General features: G+C 39.5%; 1 protein-coding gene across 3 annotated transcripts in view; it reads left to right on the top strand.

The window, feature by feature from the left end:
• ADAMTS12 (ADAM metallopeptidase with thrombospondin type 1 motif 12) overlaps nt 1–20,226 on the top strand; it is a 422,633-nt gene that overhangs the window by 254,447 nt on the left and 147,960 nt on the right. For all 3 annotated transcript variants that reach the window (XR_009549943.1, XM_007535890.3, XM_060191210.1), the window contains exons 8-12: nt 6,824–6,967; nt 8,044–8,188; nt 13,732–13,824; nt 14,928–15,073; nt 19,937–20,106. Coding sequence is in view for 2 of the 3 variants with exons in the window: in XM_007535890.3 (XP_007535952.2) it covers nt 6,824–6,967; nt 8,044–8,188; nt 13,732–13,824; nt 14,928–15,073; nt 19,937–20,106 (698 nt within the window). In the remaining variant the exon portion in view is untranslated. The remainder of the gene's footprint in view (nt 1–6,823; nt 6,968–8,043; nt 8,189–13,731; nt 13,825–14,927; nt 15,074–19,936; nt 20,107–20,226) is intronic.

The following is a 20,226-nucleotide window of genomic DNA, read 5'->3' as shown; positions in this document are numbered from 1 at the left end:
TTCCCCGCTGAACATGTGCACTGACAGGTTGATACATACTCCCAGCCTGTCTCTCTCTTTCCCTAGTGGGGAAGGGTTCTGGGGAAGTGGAGCTCCAAGCCACATTGGTGGGGCTATCTGTCCAGGGACGTCTGGTCACCATCATGCTGGCATCTGGAACCTGGTGGCTGAAAAGAGAGTTAACATACAGAGCCAAACAAATTGTTGAACAATCATGGACCTAAAGGCAGGAATAGTACAGAAGAAGTGTTGGGGGTCCTCCATTTTGTAGATAGCTAGTAGGCATATTTTAGTTATATTTCAAAGTGCCTATAGCTATACTAGTGTTTTTTGTTTGTTTGTTTTGTGTGTGTGTGTGTGTGTGTGTGTGTGTGTGTGTGTGTGTGTTTGCCCCTGAGCCTGAAATCTGATATGCTGGTGGATCCAAGTTATTGTCTGGGGAGATGATGTCATGGCTGTGAAAAGGACCAGATGCTAGATCAGGGAAGAGAGTAGCTTCCAAATATGGGAAAGATATATAAATATTGTTGACAGTATACCCCATCGATTTGATGTGACCTGGGGCCCATGATTAGCTTAGGAGCCTGTGTGACCTCTGCATCCCGATAGATCTGAGCTCACATTCTATGGTCATGAGTAGGAACATTCCATGCTACCCCAGTATTGACCCATCTTCCTCAGGTGTAGCATAGAGTATGTTGTCCATCCTCCCTTCTGATGTTCTGATGGAACATTCTCTACCATTGTTGATCCAAGTTGAGGGGAAGGTCCTATGGGGGCCCACAAAGCAGTCTCTTTTGTTGTTTCTCATAGAAATGACCAGTAATAATGGAGAGAGGTATTTATTCAAGTTCTAGGCCCATAAAGTCTATTTGGGAATATCAGGACTCTTTGAATAGGGCCCCATCTGTTGGAATGGCCTATCAGTGACTAAAGAGTCATCATTAAAATAAGCCAGTCTCTTGCCCTTATTCAGCTTTTGCAGTCCTTGCTTCAATAAGGTTAGCTTTGAAGTGAGTGAGAGAACTGTAATAGGAAGTAGGTGAGGAGGGTATCTTAAGTCTAAGTAGACACTATTTCATTATGAGCTTGATACTGACTCACTGCAGACTATTGTATATTTTTGCTCTCAGGTATATATTTTGCCCTAATTTATGCATACATATGAACATATACTCTATCTAATGGGACGTAGCCTATATCTAGGTTTTGGGACTTTGTTAGGAAGTGAACCTCCTGAAATGGAATTAGAGAATACCATGAAAGGAAAGGTCTCACACGAGTGATGAGGGTGAAGGGTTGGCATTCCATGCCTGATGTCTCTGTACACAGTCTGAGGTAAAGCATGCTGAGATGGTACTCATTGCATTGATTAGGCTGGAATTGGTAGATGCAGTATCATGTGGCCTGACTTGAGAGAAGCATGCAGGGAAGTGAGCCCCACCCTAGAGGTTCCAGGATTGGGAGAAACATAGGCTCTATAGAGGAAGCAGGAGATTTCTGTTGACTTAGGGTTTAAGAAGACAATAGATAGTTACTGCAATAATCACATCGAGCCTTCATTTTCATTTGTTTCCAGGAACTTCTGAATTTCTTGCTTGAGTGTCTCTCTGACCCAGCGGTTCTTAAGCAGTATGTTGTTTAGTTTCCAAATTCTGTCACTTTTAGTAAGGTATATTTTAGTATATTTCAAAGGGCCTGTAGCTATACTAGTTTTTTTTTTATTTATACCTCTTCCCCATATTAGAAAGCTACTCTCTTCCATGATGCAGTTTTCTGTCCCTTTTCCAGCCATGACATCACCTCCCCAAACAATATCTTGGATAGACCTGCACATCAGATTTCAGGCTCAAAGAAAAAAAAAAAACTAGTATAGCTATTTGACAGTTTTTATAAAAGTAACTTCAGGGGGTGGAGTTAAGCTGAAGATGGTGACTTGAAGCAGCACTTAAGAGGCTGTCAACAACAAAAAAAAAACCCTTCAAATCCTGGAATTCCAAGTGGAAGTATGATTTCTGGGCCAGTAAGAGAGAAAATGTAGGAAGGGACAAAAAGGAACTATGGTGCAATATTATAACTCATCCATAAATTGGCAAAACGGTTCTGAAAAGGATAAAGGTGGACCAAGGGGACACCAAGCTGCAGATGCTACCATGATGCCATCCTGACTCCCCTGGGCAGACAATCTCACCAATGAGTCCTGGAACCTCAACTTTCCAGAGCCCTATCCCATCCACTAGGCAACGATAGAAATAGGCTAGGGATATGGATTGATCTACTAACAACCATGCTGAGAGGAGAAGCAATTACAGAAGTCAGACCACCTTCTCCAACCCATTAAGAATTTTGGCCCAGATTCTCAGAGGAATAGAGAACTATCCATTGGAGGGGATGGGATACAGAACTCTGATGGTGGGAATTATATGGACTTGTACGCCACTTATACTACAGTCTTGTTAATCATTATTAAATCACTAATAAATTTTTGAAGAAAAAAAAGTAGCTGCAGCTGTCATTAAGCCTTTGTAGTCTAAACATTGATCTTGGGAGAAGCAAAGAGATACATTCATACAAATGCCTTTTACACTAATGTTTATAGAAACATATGATGATGATGATGATTTTACAACCAAGCTTATCACTGGGGCTTTGTACCTACACAATTCTGCTACTCCCAGCAGACATGGTTTTGCCAGTAGAAGGTAAGAGGGAGGATGATAGATGAACAGGAAGAAAATGGGGAGAGGAGAGAAAAAACATCACAGAACTCCACCATTTTTGAAGCTCCCCTGTGCCGGTGCTCCCTATAGTGCCTGGGATCCTCAAACCCAGTTCCTGACACATGGCCCCCACAAACTTAATAGCCACCAACTGAAAGTAATCAGAGGGCTGTTTCAACCCAACAGGGTTAATTGTTAAGTAAGACTCAATATACACTGTAATCTTATGATCTTATAACCTACTATTAATCACAAATAAAAAGTGGGAAAAAAGTATTGAGAGAGCATGCCATGAAATATTATTAAGCAGTAGAAAGGAAAAAACTGTTGATACACCAATGACTAAGATGAATCTTGATACAAATATGCTTACTGAAAAAAAAAATCCATTAGCGAAAGGTTACATAGTGTAGTGTGGTTTCATTATATATAGTTTTGCTGAAATCACAGAACTAAAGTCATGGAAAACTAATAGTGACTTCCAGGACTTAAATAAAGAAAGAAGTGGGTCTGGTGATAAAAGTGTAATGTGAGGGATATTTGAGGTGATGAAAATGTTCAGTTTTCTAGGTTTTATCACTGAGTAAGTGGAATCTGTAATGTGTCTAACAACCACATCTAAATCTACAGTGATCTCAGTTTTTATAAATGAGGTTTTTGGACATGCACAATTTACATAAAACACAATGATTTAAATGCCAAAGAAAATAGCATCACTGACAAGAAAGAAAACAGAAATAAGACATACAAGTTTAAGTGATAGAAAACAGTGATGCTAGCAAAACACAGACCTAAGGAACAAAAATAGGCACACAGACCAGTGGAACAGAATTGAAAGCCCAGAAATAAATCCCCACACCTATGGACATCTAATCTTTGATAAGGGGGCCCAAAGTATTAAATGGAAAAAGGCATACTTTTTCATGTCCTTGTGACACCACTCCCAACCCCCAATTTTATCATTGAGGCAAGTAGACAAAAAGTAAATTTTTTAAAAATGATAAAAATGTGATAGAATCAGAGCATCATCACTCTAGCATAGACCATCTATACCAGAGATTAGATTCAGGACCTCAAGCACTTAAGGTCATAGCTCTACTTGCTACACAACCTCCCAATCCACAGTCCATTTTCTCAAAATGGGTGGTGTACCCTTGTGACATGGGACCAGTGAGTGGGTCCCTGAATAACAAGATGCATGGTGGGCACACAGAATAGAAGTAGACATGGTTTGGAAGGCTTGGTTCCTTCCAAGAAGCTACTGTCTCACAGAAAGCATGAAGCTGTAAGAGCAGTTTTTTGGACAAGATTCCACCAAAGTGTTTTAATTGTTTTAATGAATGAAAAACTTTTGATGAAACAAGATAATATTCTGAGGAACTGATAGACTTTCTGTGTAAGTTTGAAGCTGTCCAGAACTTAGGACCCAGCATTGTGTCAGATTACCTGATGCTAGAAAAACCATTATTTGTGCAGATTTTTAGAACTATGCTTGCAGGTTAGTATTTTTATTGGTTAGTGAGTAGATGGACTTGTGAAAATTGTTTGCAAATGCCTGGAGAATATCTGTTAGGATAAAAGCTTTTGTAGAATGGCATTCCCTGTGGTTGGATGGTAAGAAGCTATAGTTTAATTTTTCTGGATCTTTTGTGAAATGTATATTCTTGGGGAGTGTGAATAGAGTCCTTTGGTAGGTCAATAAAACCCTAACGTAACACAATTATACAAAAATATATATATTCCCTGAAAATTATTCTCTGCAAGAATTGCTAATGTTGATCAAAAGATTTTAATGTCACCTTAACATTAAAGAAATATTTTACTTATTTATTTATTAGATAGGGAAAAACACTGAGATGGAAAGGGGAGACAAAGGGGGAAAATAAAGAGAGACACCAGCAGCACTGCTTCACTGCTTGTGAAGTTTCACCACTACCATTAGAGACCTGGGGCTTGAACTTGGATCCTTGCATATGGTAACATGTGCGCTCAAGCAAATGCACCATCACCTGAGCACTAAAAGAATCTTTAAAATCTGAATATGCATTTTTGTGAGTAGAAAGCTATACTTTCCTTTTTACTTTCAACTATTTATTTAATTTTAATGGGGAACAGTTCATGCTTTAAGACTTTTCAAAGCTGTCTGACCATGGTGGTAGTAGGTCAGATAGGAGACTGAAAAGACATGCCCAAGAGCACTGAATTGGGAGCACAAAGATCTGCAGAGGACCTAGCTTTGCCACTAACTAACTACATGACTATTTAGGTTTTTTTTTAACTTTTTTTTTTTTAATGCATGAGAGATATAGACTAACAACACTGCTTAGCATTGGGAAATGCTTTGTGCTGGGAATCAAACTTGGGATTTCTTTTTTTAAATTTTTTTATTTATAAAAAAGGAAACATTAACTAAACCATAGGATAAGAGGGGTACAACTTCGCACAATTCCCACCACCAGAACTCTGTATCTAGTCCCCTCCCCTGATAGCTTTCCTATTCTTTAACCCTCTAGGAGTATGGACCCAAGATCATTGTGGGATGCAGAATGTTGAAGGACTGTTGTCTGTGATTGCTTCCTCACTAAACATGGGCATTGACAGGTCGATCCATACTCCCAGCCTGTCTCTCTCTTTCCCTTGGGGAAGGGCTCTGGGGAAGCAGACCTTCAGGTCACATTGGTGGGGTTGTCTGTCTAGGGAAGTCTGGAAACTTGGGTTTTCTTTTTTTTAAACATTTTTTATTAACTTTATTTATTAAATAGAGACAGCCAGAAATTGAGAGGGGAGATGGAGAGGGAGAGAGATTGAGAGACACCTGCAGCACTGCTTCACCACTCACAAAGCTTTACCCCTGCAGGTGGGGACTAGGGGCTCAAACCCACATTCTTGTGCATTGTAACATATGCGCTCAACCAGGTGAGCCAGCACCCGGTCCCCGATACTTGGGATTTCTATAGCATCTAGTATTCAAGTCCTGTGCTCTAAATCTTAGTTATCTCCTCAACCTTCTGTGACTTTTTGGTAAGTATCAAACTCTAAACTTCCTCACCTAGAAAAATTAAAATAAGCTAAACAGTGACAAGCACCAATAGTAATCAAGTTTTCTGTCATTCATGGAGCCCTTCACATAATTTCAGCATCTAGGTAAATGGTATCCAAGCCTTATCCCATTAAAATTATCCTATCACCATTAGGACAGTTCCTTTTTTTTTTTTTTTTTTTTTTCAGGTAGCAAGGAAAACTAGAGAAAGTTTCACTCCCAGAAAACTAAATGACGCAATTGGATTCCAATTCAGTTCATCTGTCTTTATTAAACCATCCACTTTCCTCCCTGTCTCTGATAGTGAAGGATTCTTGCAACAATACTAAACAGAAAAGTCATCCCTTACAGCTTGTAGCTCTGACAAAGTCTTCCCTAGGCTTTCTCTTGTGTGTTCTCACATAAGTTATGATGAAAAGGGAGACAAGAGGGCTTTGTTCTTTTGTTATGTGGTTGCTTCTGCAGGAGAAATAATATAGCTAGAGAAAAGATTTGCCTTTCTGACAGTGGATTGAGAAAACTGAACTGAGAGCTGGAAACTTTCTACAGAACAGAAGTCTTTGAATTACCCATATGATTCCCATGAATACCTGTTTGAAGCAAAGCCATGCTGAAAATCTTTTCTGTTTATTTGTTTGATTGTTTATTTTCTCTCTTTTACATTTCATTTATTTATTGGATAAAGGCATAAAATTGAGAGGGAGATAAGGAGAGAGAGAGAGAGAGAGAGAGAGAGAGAGAGAGACCGACCTGTAGCACTGCTTTACCACTCATCAAGCTCTTCCTTTGCCTGTGGGGAATGTGGCCTTGAACCCAGCTCCTTGTACATTGCAGCATGTGCACTCTACCAGGTGCACCACTACCAGACCCCTTTATATGCTTTCTCTGAATCAAAATTTGCTATATCTGTCCCCTCCTTACTCCAAAGTCCCTCTGTGAAGAGATACTGCCAGCACAGATGTGGTTCTCAGTGGGTTATTTGCACCTTGTTGAAGCAATCCCTTTTCCCCCTGCTCTGTGCCTGATTCTTCTTAATATTCCCCTGATCTGTGTTTTCTGCCAGCTTTGGCATTCAGCATGATGGGAAAGAGAATGATTGTGAGCCTGTGGGCCGGCACCCCTTCATCATGTCCCGCCAGCTCCAGTATACCCCCACCCCGCTGACATGGTCCAAGTGCAGCAAGGAGTACATTACCCGCTTCTTGGAGTAAGTAATGACATGTCTCAGCACAACCTCACTTGAAAGAGAGAGAGAATGTGTGTGTGTGTGTGTGTGTGTGTGTGCGTGTGCGTGTGTGTTGCCACAAAGTTATTGCTGGGGCATATGTGGTTCCACTGGTCCCAGCCACATCCCTTCCTCTTCTTTCCTTCAGTTTGATCAAAGGTGAAAGATAGAAAGGAGACACACCTGTAACATAGCTCCATTACCCATGAAGGTGGGATTAGGGGGCTTGAACTTGGGTCCTTAAATATGGTAATGTGTATGTTCTACCCAGTGAAACACCACAAGTCTTTACAAAATGCATATTATTTTGAACTTTCCTGAGATACTGCAAAGGCTCAGTTCCTCCTGCATGGTGTCTGGGTGGCATCAGAAGGGGGAGATTTCACTTCTGCTTCTGACTCTGACCCTGAGATCAAGGTGATCTTTTGGGCACTTCCAGGAACAAAGAGACCAAGTCAGGAATGGTCACTAAACCCCTTTGAGGATAAGAGCATGGTTTTCTCAGTTTTCTTCCTTCTTTATTTGTCACCAGGTTTATCACTGGGGTTTGGTGCAGGCATTACAAATCCACCACCACACCAGTGGCCTTTTTTTCTTTCTATTTAATTAAATATGACAAAGAGAAATTGAGAGAGGAGGAGAAGGGATATATATATATATATATATATATATATATATATATATAGAGAGAGAGAGAGAGAGAGAGAGAGAGAGAGAAATAGACTTGCAGACTTGCTTCATCACTCATGAAGTACCCCTCTCCCCCTGAATAGGTGGGATGCATGGGTTTGAACCTTAGTCCTTGCCTATGGTAATGTGTACTCAACATTTACTGTTTCTTAAAGAGGGCCTATGTAACAATTGAACAATGAGGGTCATTATTTACATTTCCTGTTAGACAACTTATACCTTGGGCCTACAGGGCTCTTCCCTTTTAGAAATAAATTTGTCCTGAAAGACAAGGACATACTGGGAGGGTGGAAATTCCTGTTAAGAGAAAGGACAAAGATGAAGGAAGTCATAAGCGACTATATTCACTACTGTTAACTTGTTTTCAGCCGAGGCTTGGGATTTTGTCTTGATGACATTCCCAAAAAGAAAGGCCTGAGGTCCAAGGTCATTGCTCCTGGAGTGATCTATGATGTTCACCACCAATGCCAGCTGCAGTATGGCCCCAATGCTACCTTCTGCCAGGAAGTAGAAGTAAGTATTGGGTAACCTGATATCTCTCATGGGTATATGTACAACTCAAGATCTCCAGGATGCTAAGGGGGAGGGCCAGGGAACTATGTGGAAATAAAAAGTTGCAGACATAGAAACTTCTGTTCTTGGCAAGGTATGTGTAAGACAGGCTTACAGACAGGATCATCCATGTTTATTGGACTCTGCTTCTTGCCATTATATTGCCACAGGGTGATGGTGAAGAAATTCTACTTATTTTCAAGGATTACAGAGATTCATGCCTTTATAGCAATGAACTTATCTCCCTTTTATGGATTTTCACTTTTTGTACAACAGGTACTTATGCATGATATCACCAGTCCAAAGCCATTAAAAAATTTATCAAGAAAAAAAGACTAAGAAAGAGAGGGAAAGATACCACAACATGGGTGCTTCCCCTAACAGTTAATCATCTCAATAGTTTATGAGTCTACCAGGACTCCATCATTCCCAATGCTGTTGGCTTGCTTCAGTCTCTTTTCATCTCTTCTTGTTATAATTACTACTTTCTACCTAGTGTCTCCTAGGTTGTAGTTTGAGATACTAAAAGAAAAGCACTATAATTCTACTCAGCACTAACTATAATTCTGCTCAGCCTTAGGGTCCCTACTGTTCCCTGGATAAGGTGCTGGCCTCTTTGTGTGGGTTCCCTTTGTAATCTAGACCTTAACTAGTCTCTGAACACATCCACTTTTAGCACCAAAGGACCAGTGTTAAACTATCAGTATCAACATATAACATGGATAGAGCATGCCTCAGCAAACTGTCAGATTCTATGTGTGGTATGTAGATTAAAATGAAAAACATTCACACTCAAAAATTAATATAGACCAATTAGATAATATAGTGTTAAAGCAAGAAATATGTATTCTCAATTAATAAAAAAAAAGAGAGATGTATAGATAGATAGAAACCAGGATCTGGTCATCCTTCTCAACTCTAGTCCTTTCCTCAAAATTCAGCCAAAATGACTTTTGTAATTAGAAAACTGTTTGTTAACCCTCTGATTAAAACATTGCACATTTCCCCAACCCCTTGCTTAGAGAATACAGATTCCCTTAACAACAAAATTGAATTCTCTAAGATGGCTTCACAGGTACTTCGGGGTTTGTGCTGCCTCTTATGCTCTGTTCTTATCTCATAACATGATGTTTTAATGCTCCCTTTTAGCCTAAAATATTAATTATATGTGTGTTGCACTTTACCACCAGTCTTCTGTATCTTGACACCTTCACTTCATGTTTTTCATATTCTGTATTTTTGTGTAATTATTTTATCTACATATATATAATTTTCAATTTAACCTGCTTATTAACTTTTAAATATTAAATTATTTGCTTTTAAATTTAATTATATACACATTTATATTCATGTATAAATGTATGTTAACTACATATATTTACTTAAAATAACAGTATGTTAGACTGTTTTCCCAATTTTTTCTAATTTCTATTGTCTCTTGATTCTAATTTAGAGTTTCAGTGTAACTTTTTATTCCTTTAATCATATATTACACATTTATTTTGTAATTTATATTACATTATCCTGTGTCTAGACTTTATGTGGGTCTATCCTTTTTACCTATAGTTTCTTCCAGCTTCTCATGTTTTATTTCCCTTTATGACATATTTTTGTTAGTGATTTAATAATGATTAACAAGATTATAAGATAATAGGGATAAAAATCCATACATTTCCAACACCAGAGATTCGTGTCCCATCCCCTCCACTGGAAGCTGCCCTATACTTTACCCCTATGGGAGTATGGACTGGACCAGAATTCTTTATGGGGTGCAGAAGGTGGAAAGTCTGGCTTCTGTAATTGCTTCTTCTCTGGACATGGGCATTGGCAGGTTGATCCATACCCCAGCCTGTTTCTATCTTGCCCTAGGTGGGTAGGGCTCTGGAGAAATGAGACTTTGGGATTTAGCTGTAAGGTCATCTGCCCAAGGAAGTTAGGATGGCATGATATAAACATCTACAGCTTGGTGGCTGAAAATGTGGACAAATTGTTTAATAAACAGGAACCCCAATGCAGGACTAGAGGAAATTAAATTAGGGGTCTTCATGTGGGAGGAAGCTAGGAAATCTACTTTAGGTATGTTCTTAAGGGCCCATAACTTTAACAGTGTTTCCTGAGCCTGATAGCTAACATATAGGTGAGCTAACAATATTGTCTGAGGAGATGGTGTCAGATTTAGAGTAGGATTTTGTCAAAGGCTTTATCTGCATCTATTGAGATAATCATGTGGGTTTTGGTTTTGCTTTTATTGATGTGGATAATAACATTGATTGACTTATGTATGTTGAGCCAGCCTTGCATTCCTGGGATAAATCCAGGGTGCTCACTTCCTAACAAAGTCCCAAAGCCTAGATATAGACCATGTCCCATAAGATAGAGCATATGTTCACATGTATCCATAAATTAGGACAAAATACATACTTGAAAGCAAAAGTACACAATAGTCTGTAGTGAGTCAGTATCATGTTCATAATGAAATAGTGTCTACTTAGACTTAGATACCCTCCTCACCTACTTCCTATTACAGTTCCATCACTCACTCCAAAGCTAACCCTATCAAAGCAAGGGCTGCAAAAGCTGGATAAGGGCAAGAGACTGACATACTTTAATGATGACTCTTTAGTCACTATCAGGCCATTCCACCAGCTGGGGCCCTAATCGGGGAGTCCTGAAAGTCCCAAACACACTTGATGGGCCTAGACCTCGAATAAATCCCTCTGTCCATTGTGACTGGTCATCTCTATCAGGGACAACACAATACACCTCTTTGTGGGCCCCCATAGGACCTTCCCCTCAACTTGGATCAACAATGGTAGAGAATGTTCTGTACTCCAAAGGGAGGACAGACAACATACTCTATGCTACAGCTGAGGAAGATGGGTCAATATTGGGGCAGCTTGGAATGTTCCTACTTATGACCACAGAATGTGAGCTCTGATCTGTCGGGATGCAGAGGTCACATAGGCTCCTAAGCTGAATATAGTCCCCAGATCATATCAAATTGATGGAGTTTATAGTCAACAGTATTTATACCCCTTCCCCATATTTGGGAGCTACTCTCTTCCCTGATCCAGCTTTCTGGTTCTTTTTCCAGCCATGACATCATCTCCACAGAAAATAACTTGGATCCACCTGCATATCAGATTTCAAGCTCAGGGGAAAAAAGAAACTGAAAAAAATAAATAAAACAACACTAGTATAGCCACAGGCTCTTTAGACTATAACTAAAATATGCCTACTAACTATCTACAAAATGGAGGACCCCCAACTCCTCATCTTAGGTCCATGATTGGTCAAAAAAATTGTTTGGCTTTGTATGCTAACTCTCTTTCCAGCCACCAGGTTCCAGATGCTAGCATGATGCTGACTTCCCTGGACAGACAACCTCACCAATGTGTCCTGGAGCTTGCTTCCCCAAAGCCCTTTCCCACTGGCGAAAGAGAGACAGGCTGCGAGTATGGATTAACCTGTCAACACCCACGTTCAGTGAGGAAGCAATTACAGAAGCCAGACCTTCCACCTTCTGCATCCCACAATGACCCTGGGTCCATACTCCCAGAGGGTTAAAGAATAGGAAAGCTATTAGGGGAGAGGATGGGATACAAAGTTCTGGTGGTGGGAATTATGTGGAGTTGTACCCCTCTTATCCTATGGTTTAGTCAATGTTTCCTTATAAATAAAAATTTTTTTAAAATAGAGTAGGGCTAGAAAGCTGGATTAGGGCAGAGATAAGCCTCCAGACATGAGGAAAGTATATAAATACCATTGACTGTTTACCCCATTGATATGATCTGGAGCTCATATATATATATTTCTATTCAGCATAGGAACCTTTGTTACCTCTTGAGTCCCTATCAGTCTGAATTCACAGTCCATAATCACAGCTAGGAACATTCTGTGCTGCATTCATTTAAGGATTCATCTTCCTTAAGTGGCAGAGTAGGCTGACCTAGCCTCCCTTCAATGAGTGGGGCAGTCCATACCATTGCTGGTCTACAGTGAGGGCAAGGACCTGGAGAGGCTCACAGGAGGGCTTATGATGATGTTCCTGATGAAGATAACCAGTGATAGTGGAGAGAGGGATTTATTATAGTACTAGTCCCATCATATCTATGTGGGAATACAAGGGTTTTCCGACTAGAGCCCCAGATGATGGGGTGGCCTAATATTGACCAAAAAGACCATCATTAAAATGAGCCAGTCTCTTGCCCTTATTCCGTTTTTATAGTCCTCTATCTGATGAGTTTAGACTTTGTCCCAGTTGTTAAATCACTCAGTGTCATTTATTATATTCAAACTGTTATCTGGCCTCAAGTTGGGGATGGAATAGACCTAAGATTTAGGTGGGATGTAAGTTAACCTTAAGTTTAACTTAAGGTTAACACTTTACTTATTCAATGATTATAATAGAAGTTTTTGTAAGAGACAATAATTGCCCTCTAATGTACATACATATACACATACACATAAACATATAATCTCTTTATTAAAGTCTCCTTGCTGTGCTACTAGACTTAGCATTAACAAACTGGTACATTCATTCTCTGGGTCACTTTAAAATAAAGTATTGGCCTTGTCATTTTCACAGCCATGGCTCCAAGGGAGTATCAGTGCTATGGCCACCTGTCTATCTATATATGCCTATCTAAAATGTCTCTCAGCCAAATAAAAATGATGTGGAATTGATAAAAATCCTGCACAGATAAGGTCAGTGCTCTGTGAAATATTTAAAAAATAAAACTGAAATGAGGGAATAGGAGGATTCAACGGTAATTATGAGTTCTAGGAGAACAAAAACAGATGATCTTGGAGACTCAAATCTCGAGAAATAAAGATAGAGAACTTTCTAGAATAATTTTAATATATGAAATCTTATTTTGAAGAAAATCAGTAAAAGTAGAGGTCAAGAAAACAAGTGAATTAAATGATGGGTGAGAAAACTAAAGTATGGATAAAAACATCTGAGCCATTTCAGATGAGATGGCAGGATTACACCATCTTCCCCTGTTGCTATTACAAGAGAACTGAGAAAAACTATCCAACTCTCACACTGAAAGATAACAAACTAGTTACTTTGAGTAATAAGTAAACAAGCTGACTGTGGTTGGAACAATTCCTATATCCTTCAGTGGATATAGGAATATACTATAGGTTATATACTACCCCAACTGTTTGTTATCAGGTTTTCGTCCATCAATGGATAGGTTGGTATTTGATAGCCACTATCACAAATTATGCTGGATTTTGTTCCACACATACAGGAATTATAGCCTTAGTTCACTGGCAGTGTGTTTTATCTCCCTAAGAATGCCTAAAGACTACTATATATAGTAAGTTCAAATTAAATTTCAAAGGAGAATTCTTGATCACTATCACCCTTATGTCTTTAACAACCTCAGTATTTATTGTGGGGGGTTGTATGGATATTTTGCCATACTGTGGAAATGCTTTTTGTGCAAGTTTTGAATATATAGAGAAGTGTAAGTCTCACATTTGTTTTCCAGAATGTTTGCCAGACCTTGTGGTGCTCAGTCAAAGGCTTTTGTCGCTCTAAGCTGGATGCTGCTGCAGATGGGACACAGTGTGGTGAGAAGAAGGTGACTTCTCAGGCTAGAAAAGAAGGTGGGAGGAAAATGGGTCAGAGATTTCTTGGGAAGAGTGAGGAAGTTCCTAGAGAGCATTTCTACTGAACAAATGGAAGTGACACAGTCAGAATATTCAGAGAAAAAGATGTTCTTAAGGGTCTCTTGAACCTTAACTAGACAAGGGTAGTTAGAGAAAGAGGGCTGAAGTAAAAGTCCACACTTCACTTGAAAAACATCTGCACCATCTCACCAGTGAATTGCTGAACTGGAATTTATAGTCTAAGCCTCCTTACATGTGCTGAGCTTATTAACCTTCATTACTAGGAGATTAAAAAGGACAAACCAGTGGTTTCTTCTTTCCAAAATCCTGGATTTGAACCACTAATCATCATATTTCTCACCATATGATCTGACTACAGATCTTGAATTTCTGCCCAATATAGTAAGGAAGAAATTCTGAATCCCAAGAACACAGAGGTAGAAGATATCTTCGAACTTCTAGGAACAGGGTTAAGCCATGCTGAGCAAAGAAACCAATTGGGTTTGTTGTGAGCCTAGCATTTAGACGCTTAGTCGATATCTTTGTGCTTCTTGATTGTATTATAATATGACTTATCACTGACATTATAAAACTTGATCAAAATACATAGCTTTACTTGTGCAAATTCCTTATCTTGTTGTAGATCACAGTCTTAAACTACAGAAAATTTTCTGTTATCTACAAGAAGATAAGGAACTTGCACCAATAAACTTACCAACTATGCCACTGAACAATTATGTTACTGGGCAAACTAAAATGATATGCTTTTTCTAGCAACATATTCTCAGTGAAGGAAGTAGCCTGTTCATTTCTATTCTGGCAGAAACCTGCCAACCACACTTTGAGTAATGCCTTTACTGCAGCTTGGAAATATAAAATTGTTTGGAATTCTGTGATTCTAAAGCCTAAGACTTTTGGGAAAATTTCTTTTCTGAGTCCTTTGTTGTATGTCTGAAAGGTGAGTATAGGAAGACTCTTTATTTAGAGAGAAAGGGCTTAACTTTCTGGGGTGCTTGGTTCCTCCTGCTATGGAAAGCCTCCTGACAAGTGGATCTCCTGACACTTTCCTTTCTAGTGGTGCATGGCTGGCAAGTGTATCACAGTGGGGAAGAAACCAGAGAGCATTCCTGGAGGCTGGGGCCAGTGGTCACCCTGGTCCCACTGTTCCAGGACCTGTGGGGCTGGAGCCCAGAGCGCAGAGAGGCTCTGCAACAGCCCAGAGTAAGTCTTACTAGAGTTCCCTACCTTCCATGAATGTCATTTTTTCCCCTTAAGTTCTTTTAAAAAACTAGGTCATTCATATATTCATTAGATAGAGACAGAGCTAAATCTAAAGGGAAAGGAGAAATAGAGAGAGAAGGGGGTCCAGGTGGTATCACACCATGTTAAGACCACATGGAGTGAAGTGCAAAGGACTAGCATAAGCATCCTGGTTTGAACCCTTGGCTCTCTACCTGTAGGAGAGTGGCTTCACAAGAGGTAAAGCAGTTCTGCAAGTGTCTTTCTCTCACCCTCTCTGTCTTCCCCATCTCTCTCAATTTCTCTCATTCCTATCCAACAACAACAGTAACAACAAGGGCAATAAAATGGAAAGAAAAAAAAAAGGCTTCCAGGAGCAGTGATTCCTAGTGCAGTCACCAAGAACTAGCTATAACTATGGAGGGATGGGGAAAAAGGGAGAGAGAGAGGGAGAGGGAGAGGGAGAGGGAGAGGGAGAGAGAGAGATATGAAGAGGCACAGAAAGACATCGGCAGCACTGCTTCACCTCTTGTGAAGTTTTCCCCCTGCAGGTGGAGACAAAGAACTTGAACCCTGGTCCTTGCAGATTTAAAACATGTATGTTTTACCAGAGGCATTATCTGGTTACAAGTGGTTTTACTTTTTTTTTTTTTTCATTTTGACTGGCTTATCACTAGAATTTTAAAATAGTAAGCTAATTCAGTCATTTGAAGAAATAAGCAAGGCTTTTTTTTTAAAAAAAATAATCTTTGTGAAAAGCTTTAGGAATTACATAATTAAGTCTTTTTAGATAAAGCCATTCTGTCATGGAGCTATTAGTTATACCCAGTTTTGCTGATGTAAGCTTTCTTTCAATTACAATTAATTTTGTCAAAATATTTTTCTTCCCTTAGCAAGCTAATAAAATAGCCAAGCATATTTTAGGACAATTGTTAATAATATTATAAAATGAGGATTAACCTGTTATGTTCCATAGATGCTATTTCACTCGCTTTCATTTTTAATCAAGTTGTATAATCTGTCACATTTTTAACTTCCACAAGTGATACTATATATGAGTTAAACTTAAATTCACTTTCTTCCCCACCTGCAGGGGGAAAGCTTTGCAAGTGGTGAAGCATGGCTGCAGGTGTCTCTCTGTCTCTCTCCTTCTCTGTCTTCCCCCTTTCCTCATGATTCCTGGTAGTCTCTATCAAATAAATAAAAAGAATTTTAAAAAAACTTAAATTCACATTCTTTAATATATGCAAATAATATTTCTTTTGTATATTTTTATTTTTAATATTTTATTTTATTTACTTATTTTGAATAAAGGCAGAAAGAAATGGGGGGAAGGAAAGAGAAAGAGAGAGAGAAACACCTGTAACACTGCTCTACCACTAGTGAAGTCCCCCCCCACCCCACAAGTGGGAACTGGGGTTTGAACCTGGGTCCTTGACTACTATAACATGTTTGTGCTACCAGGTGTGGTACCACCCAGCCCCCTACATATTATATTCTTAATTTCATTATTTGCTGCCATACAGCTTCCCAAGTACATATATATGTATACATATTTTTTATTTAAGAAAGGAGACATTAACAAAACCATAGAATAAGAGGGATACAGTTTCATATCCCATCCCCTCCCCTGATAGCCTTCCCATTCTCTATCTCTCTGGGAGTATGGATCCAGGGTTGTTGTGGGTTGCAGAGGGTGGAAGGTCTGGCTGCTGTAATTGCTTCCCCACTGAACATGGGTGTTGACTGGTCGATCCATACTCCCAGTCTGCCTCTCTCTTTCCCTAGTAGGGTGGGGTTCTGGGGACGCGGAGCTCCAGTACACATTGATGGGGTCGTCTCTCCAGGGAAGTCTGGTCAGCATCTTGCTGGCATCTGGAACCTGGTGGCTGAAAAGAGAGTTAACATACAAAGCCAAATAAACTGTTGAACAGTCATGGACCTAAAGACGGGAATAGTGCAGATGAGGTGTTGGGGGGTATTCCCTGCATGCTCTTGTGCAACAAAAGGGATAATAAATAAATAAATATATTTTTAATTTTTATATTTATTATCCCTTTTGTTGCTCTTGCTTTTTACTGTTATTCTAGTTATTGTTGTTGTTATTGATGTCATTGTTAGATAGGACAGAGATAAATGGAGAGAGGAGGGGAAGACAGAGAGGGCGAGAGAAAGAGAGACACCTGCAGACCTGCTTCACTGCCTGTGAAGCAATTCCCCTGCAGGTGGGGAGCCTCGGACTCGAACTGGGATTCTTATGCTGGTCCTTGCGCTTCATGTCACGTGCACTTAACCCACAGTTAAGTGTGCTACAGCCTGACTCCCCCAAGTATAATTTTTATAGTGTACACATTTTCCTCCTATAAATAGAAAGCATATTCATTCATATATTTTTTTCATCAGTACACATTAAAATGAAAGAAGAGGACCAGCAAAATTACTCACTTGGCTGGTGCACTTGCTTTGTTGTGGGCACGATCCATGTTCAAGCATGGTCCCCACTGTACTGAAGGAAACTTTGTTATGGTGGTCTCTCTCCCTATCTGAACTAAAAAAAAAGTTGGCCCAGAGCATTGAATTTCCAGTGAAAAGCAAACCAAAGTAAGAGGAAGAGTTATATTTTTACAATGGCAATTGACAATGATGATTATAATTTTCCAGTACCATGGTTCTAAATCATACTCTCCTTTCCATATATTAATATTACTAAATGTATATCTGTGCATATGTAGAGATATACATATAAACCATATAGTGTGTTTATATGTACATAAATATGAAAAACAAATTTCCTTTATAAGCTAAAAAGTTGATAACGTTGATAACTGTAAAAATTTAACAAAATTATAACCAGGGAAATAGCTTATCTGGTATGGTGCAGGACTTGCATGCCTGCAGCTCACAATTCCATCACTCTTGTCAAGAGTGCTGATTGCCTCTCAGGTTTCTCTATCGTATGTGAAACTTTCTAGTTAGATTAAGTAAATCCTAAAAAAAAAACCCCTGAAAAATAATAAAGTGAATACCATATAACACTGTCAACAAATGGTAACTATAAAAGTTTTGTGATGACCTTATTATTTGCTACATGGATATGTTTGTGTATCTTTAAGGAATGTGGGCAAAACAGTCTAAATCTTACCCATTAATACAAACTGCTTTTATTGAAAGAAATAGTTTCTGTAACTTCAAACATTACCAAGCAATGTGTGTACAACAGGATATGGGAGAGAAGATAGTCAGAGGCAAAGTGGGGATAAAGATAAAACCGAACCTGTCTAGTTTGGTGGTTATGGGATTAAAGAGGAAGCAGATGCATAGCTACCACTGACACCCAGGCAAAGGGGTCACAGGAAGGCAAAGGATGGATGATTCTGAAATCTGACCACTTTTAGAGAAGGATCAGATATTGGGAGGGAAAGCAGTATCTCCATCTTCAGCATAAATTCTTTTTTTAATTTACTCCCTTTTGTTTTTATTGTTGTAGTTATTGATGTCATTGTTTTTGGATAGGACAAAGAGAAATAGAAAGAGGAGGGGAAGACAGAGAGGGGGAGAGTAAGAGAGACACCTGCAGACCTGCTTCATCACTTGTGAAGTGACCCCCCTGCAGGTAGGGAGCCAGAGCCTTAAAATGGGATCCTTACGCCCATCATTGCACTCTACACCACCTGTACTTAACCCGCTGCGCTAGCTACCACCCGAATCCCAAATTCTAAGATTGAAACTCTAGGAGGATCTACAAATAGAAAAGGTACATAAATGGTATGTAGAAAATTATACATTTGTAGGGAGTCAGGCAGTAGCACAGCGGGTTAAGCACATGTGGCACCAAGCATAAGGACCAGCGTAAGGATTCCAGTTCGAGCCCCGGCTCCCCACCTGCAGGGGAGACACTTAACAAGCGGTGAAGCAGGTCTGCAGGTGTCTATCTTTCTTTCCCCCTCTCTGTCTTCCCCTACTCTCTCCATTTCTCTCTGTCCTATCCAACAAGGAGGACATGAATAACAACAACAATAAAACAACAAGGGCAACAAAAAGGGAATAAAAGTAAATATTAAAAAAAAGAAAATTATACATTTGCAACCAACCATTTATGGGCAACGATGACAACAAAAATATATCTTAAACTTAAAGAGTTTATTTTTAAAGTAATTTACTTCAAGTGGTCAGGTAGTGGTGCACCTGATAGAGCGGCTTGTTACCATGCATAAGGATCTGGGTTCAAGTTTGCAGTCTCTATATGGAGGGAGGGAGTTTCATAAGTATGGAAGCAGCGCTGTGATTTAGTCTTTCTCTCTCTATCTCTCTCTCCTTTTCTTTCTCCCCCTTCCCTCTCAATTTATGTCTCAATCAATTTTTTTTCTTGCTACCAGGGTTGTTGCTGGTACTATGAAGCCACAGCTCCTGCAGCCATTTTTCTTGTTTTCCTATTTTTTTATTAGATAGGACAGAGAGAAATTAAAAGAGGATTGGGAAATAGAGACACAGAAAAGTAGAAACCTACAGAACTGCTTCACTACTTGTGAAGCAGACCCATACAGGTGGGGAGCTGGGGCTTGAACCTAGGTCCTTGTGCCAGGTAATATGTGTGCTTAACCAGGAGTGCCACCTCTCAGCCTGATACAGAAATCTTAAACTATTTCAATCTAAATTTTATTTACATATTAGAGTTCAAATTAATAATATTTATTTAAAAACTTACCTCATAACCCTCATAAGTTTTGAAGGTACAGTGGTTCGTGGTTTGGCAAGAAATAAGCATAACCATATACCAGGGGATTTTTAGAAGAAAATATTGGTGTCTAAGGAAATTTAAAATGGACTTGTCTGCTTCATTCAAAGACCAAAGTTTGGAGGGAAGTACTGTACTGGAGAAAGAAAACGCTATCGATTGTGCAATGTCCACCCCTGCCGACCAGATACACCCTCATTTCGACAAATTCAATGCAGTGAGTTTGACACTGTTCCATACAAGAATGAATTCTACCGCTGGTTTCCAGTTTTCAGTCCAGGTAAGGAGTTGTAAGCATATATTCCAGTGTTTTGGGTGATGGTGCACCTAATTGAATACACATGCTATCATGCTCAAGGAAAGAGGCTCAAAGTCTCTGGTCCCACCTGCAGCTAGGGAG

This window comes from Erinaceus europaeus, chromosome 5 (assembly GCF_950295315.1).
Source record: "Erinaceus europaeus chromosome 5, mEriEur2.1, whole genome shotgun sequence".
Taxonomy (NCBI): Eukaryota; Metazoa; Chordata; class Mammalia; order Eulipotyphla; family Erinaceidae; genus Erinaceus; species Erinaceus europaeus.
Note: the sequence above shows the minus strand (reverse complement) of the source record. Positions and strands in the feature narration are given on the sequence as shown.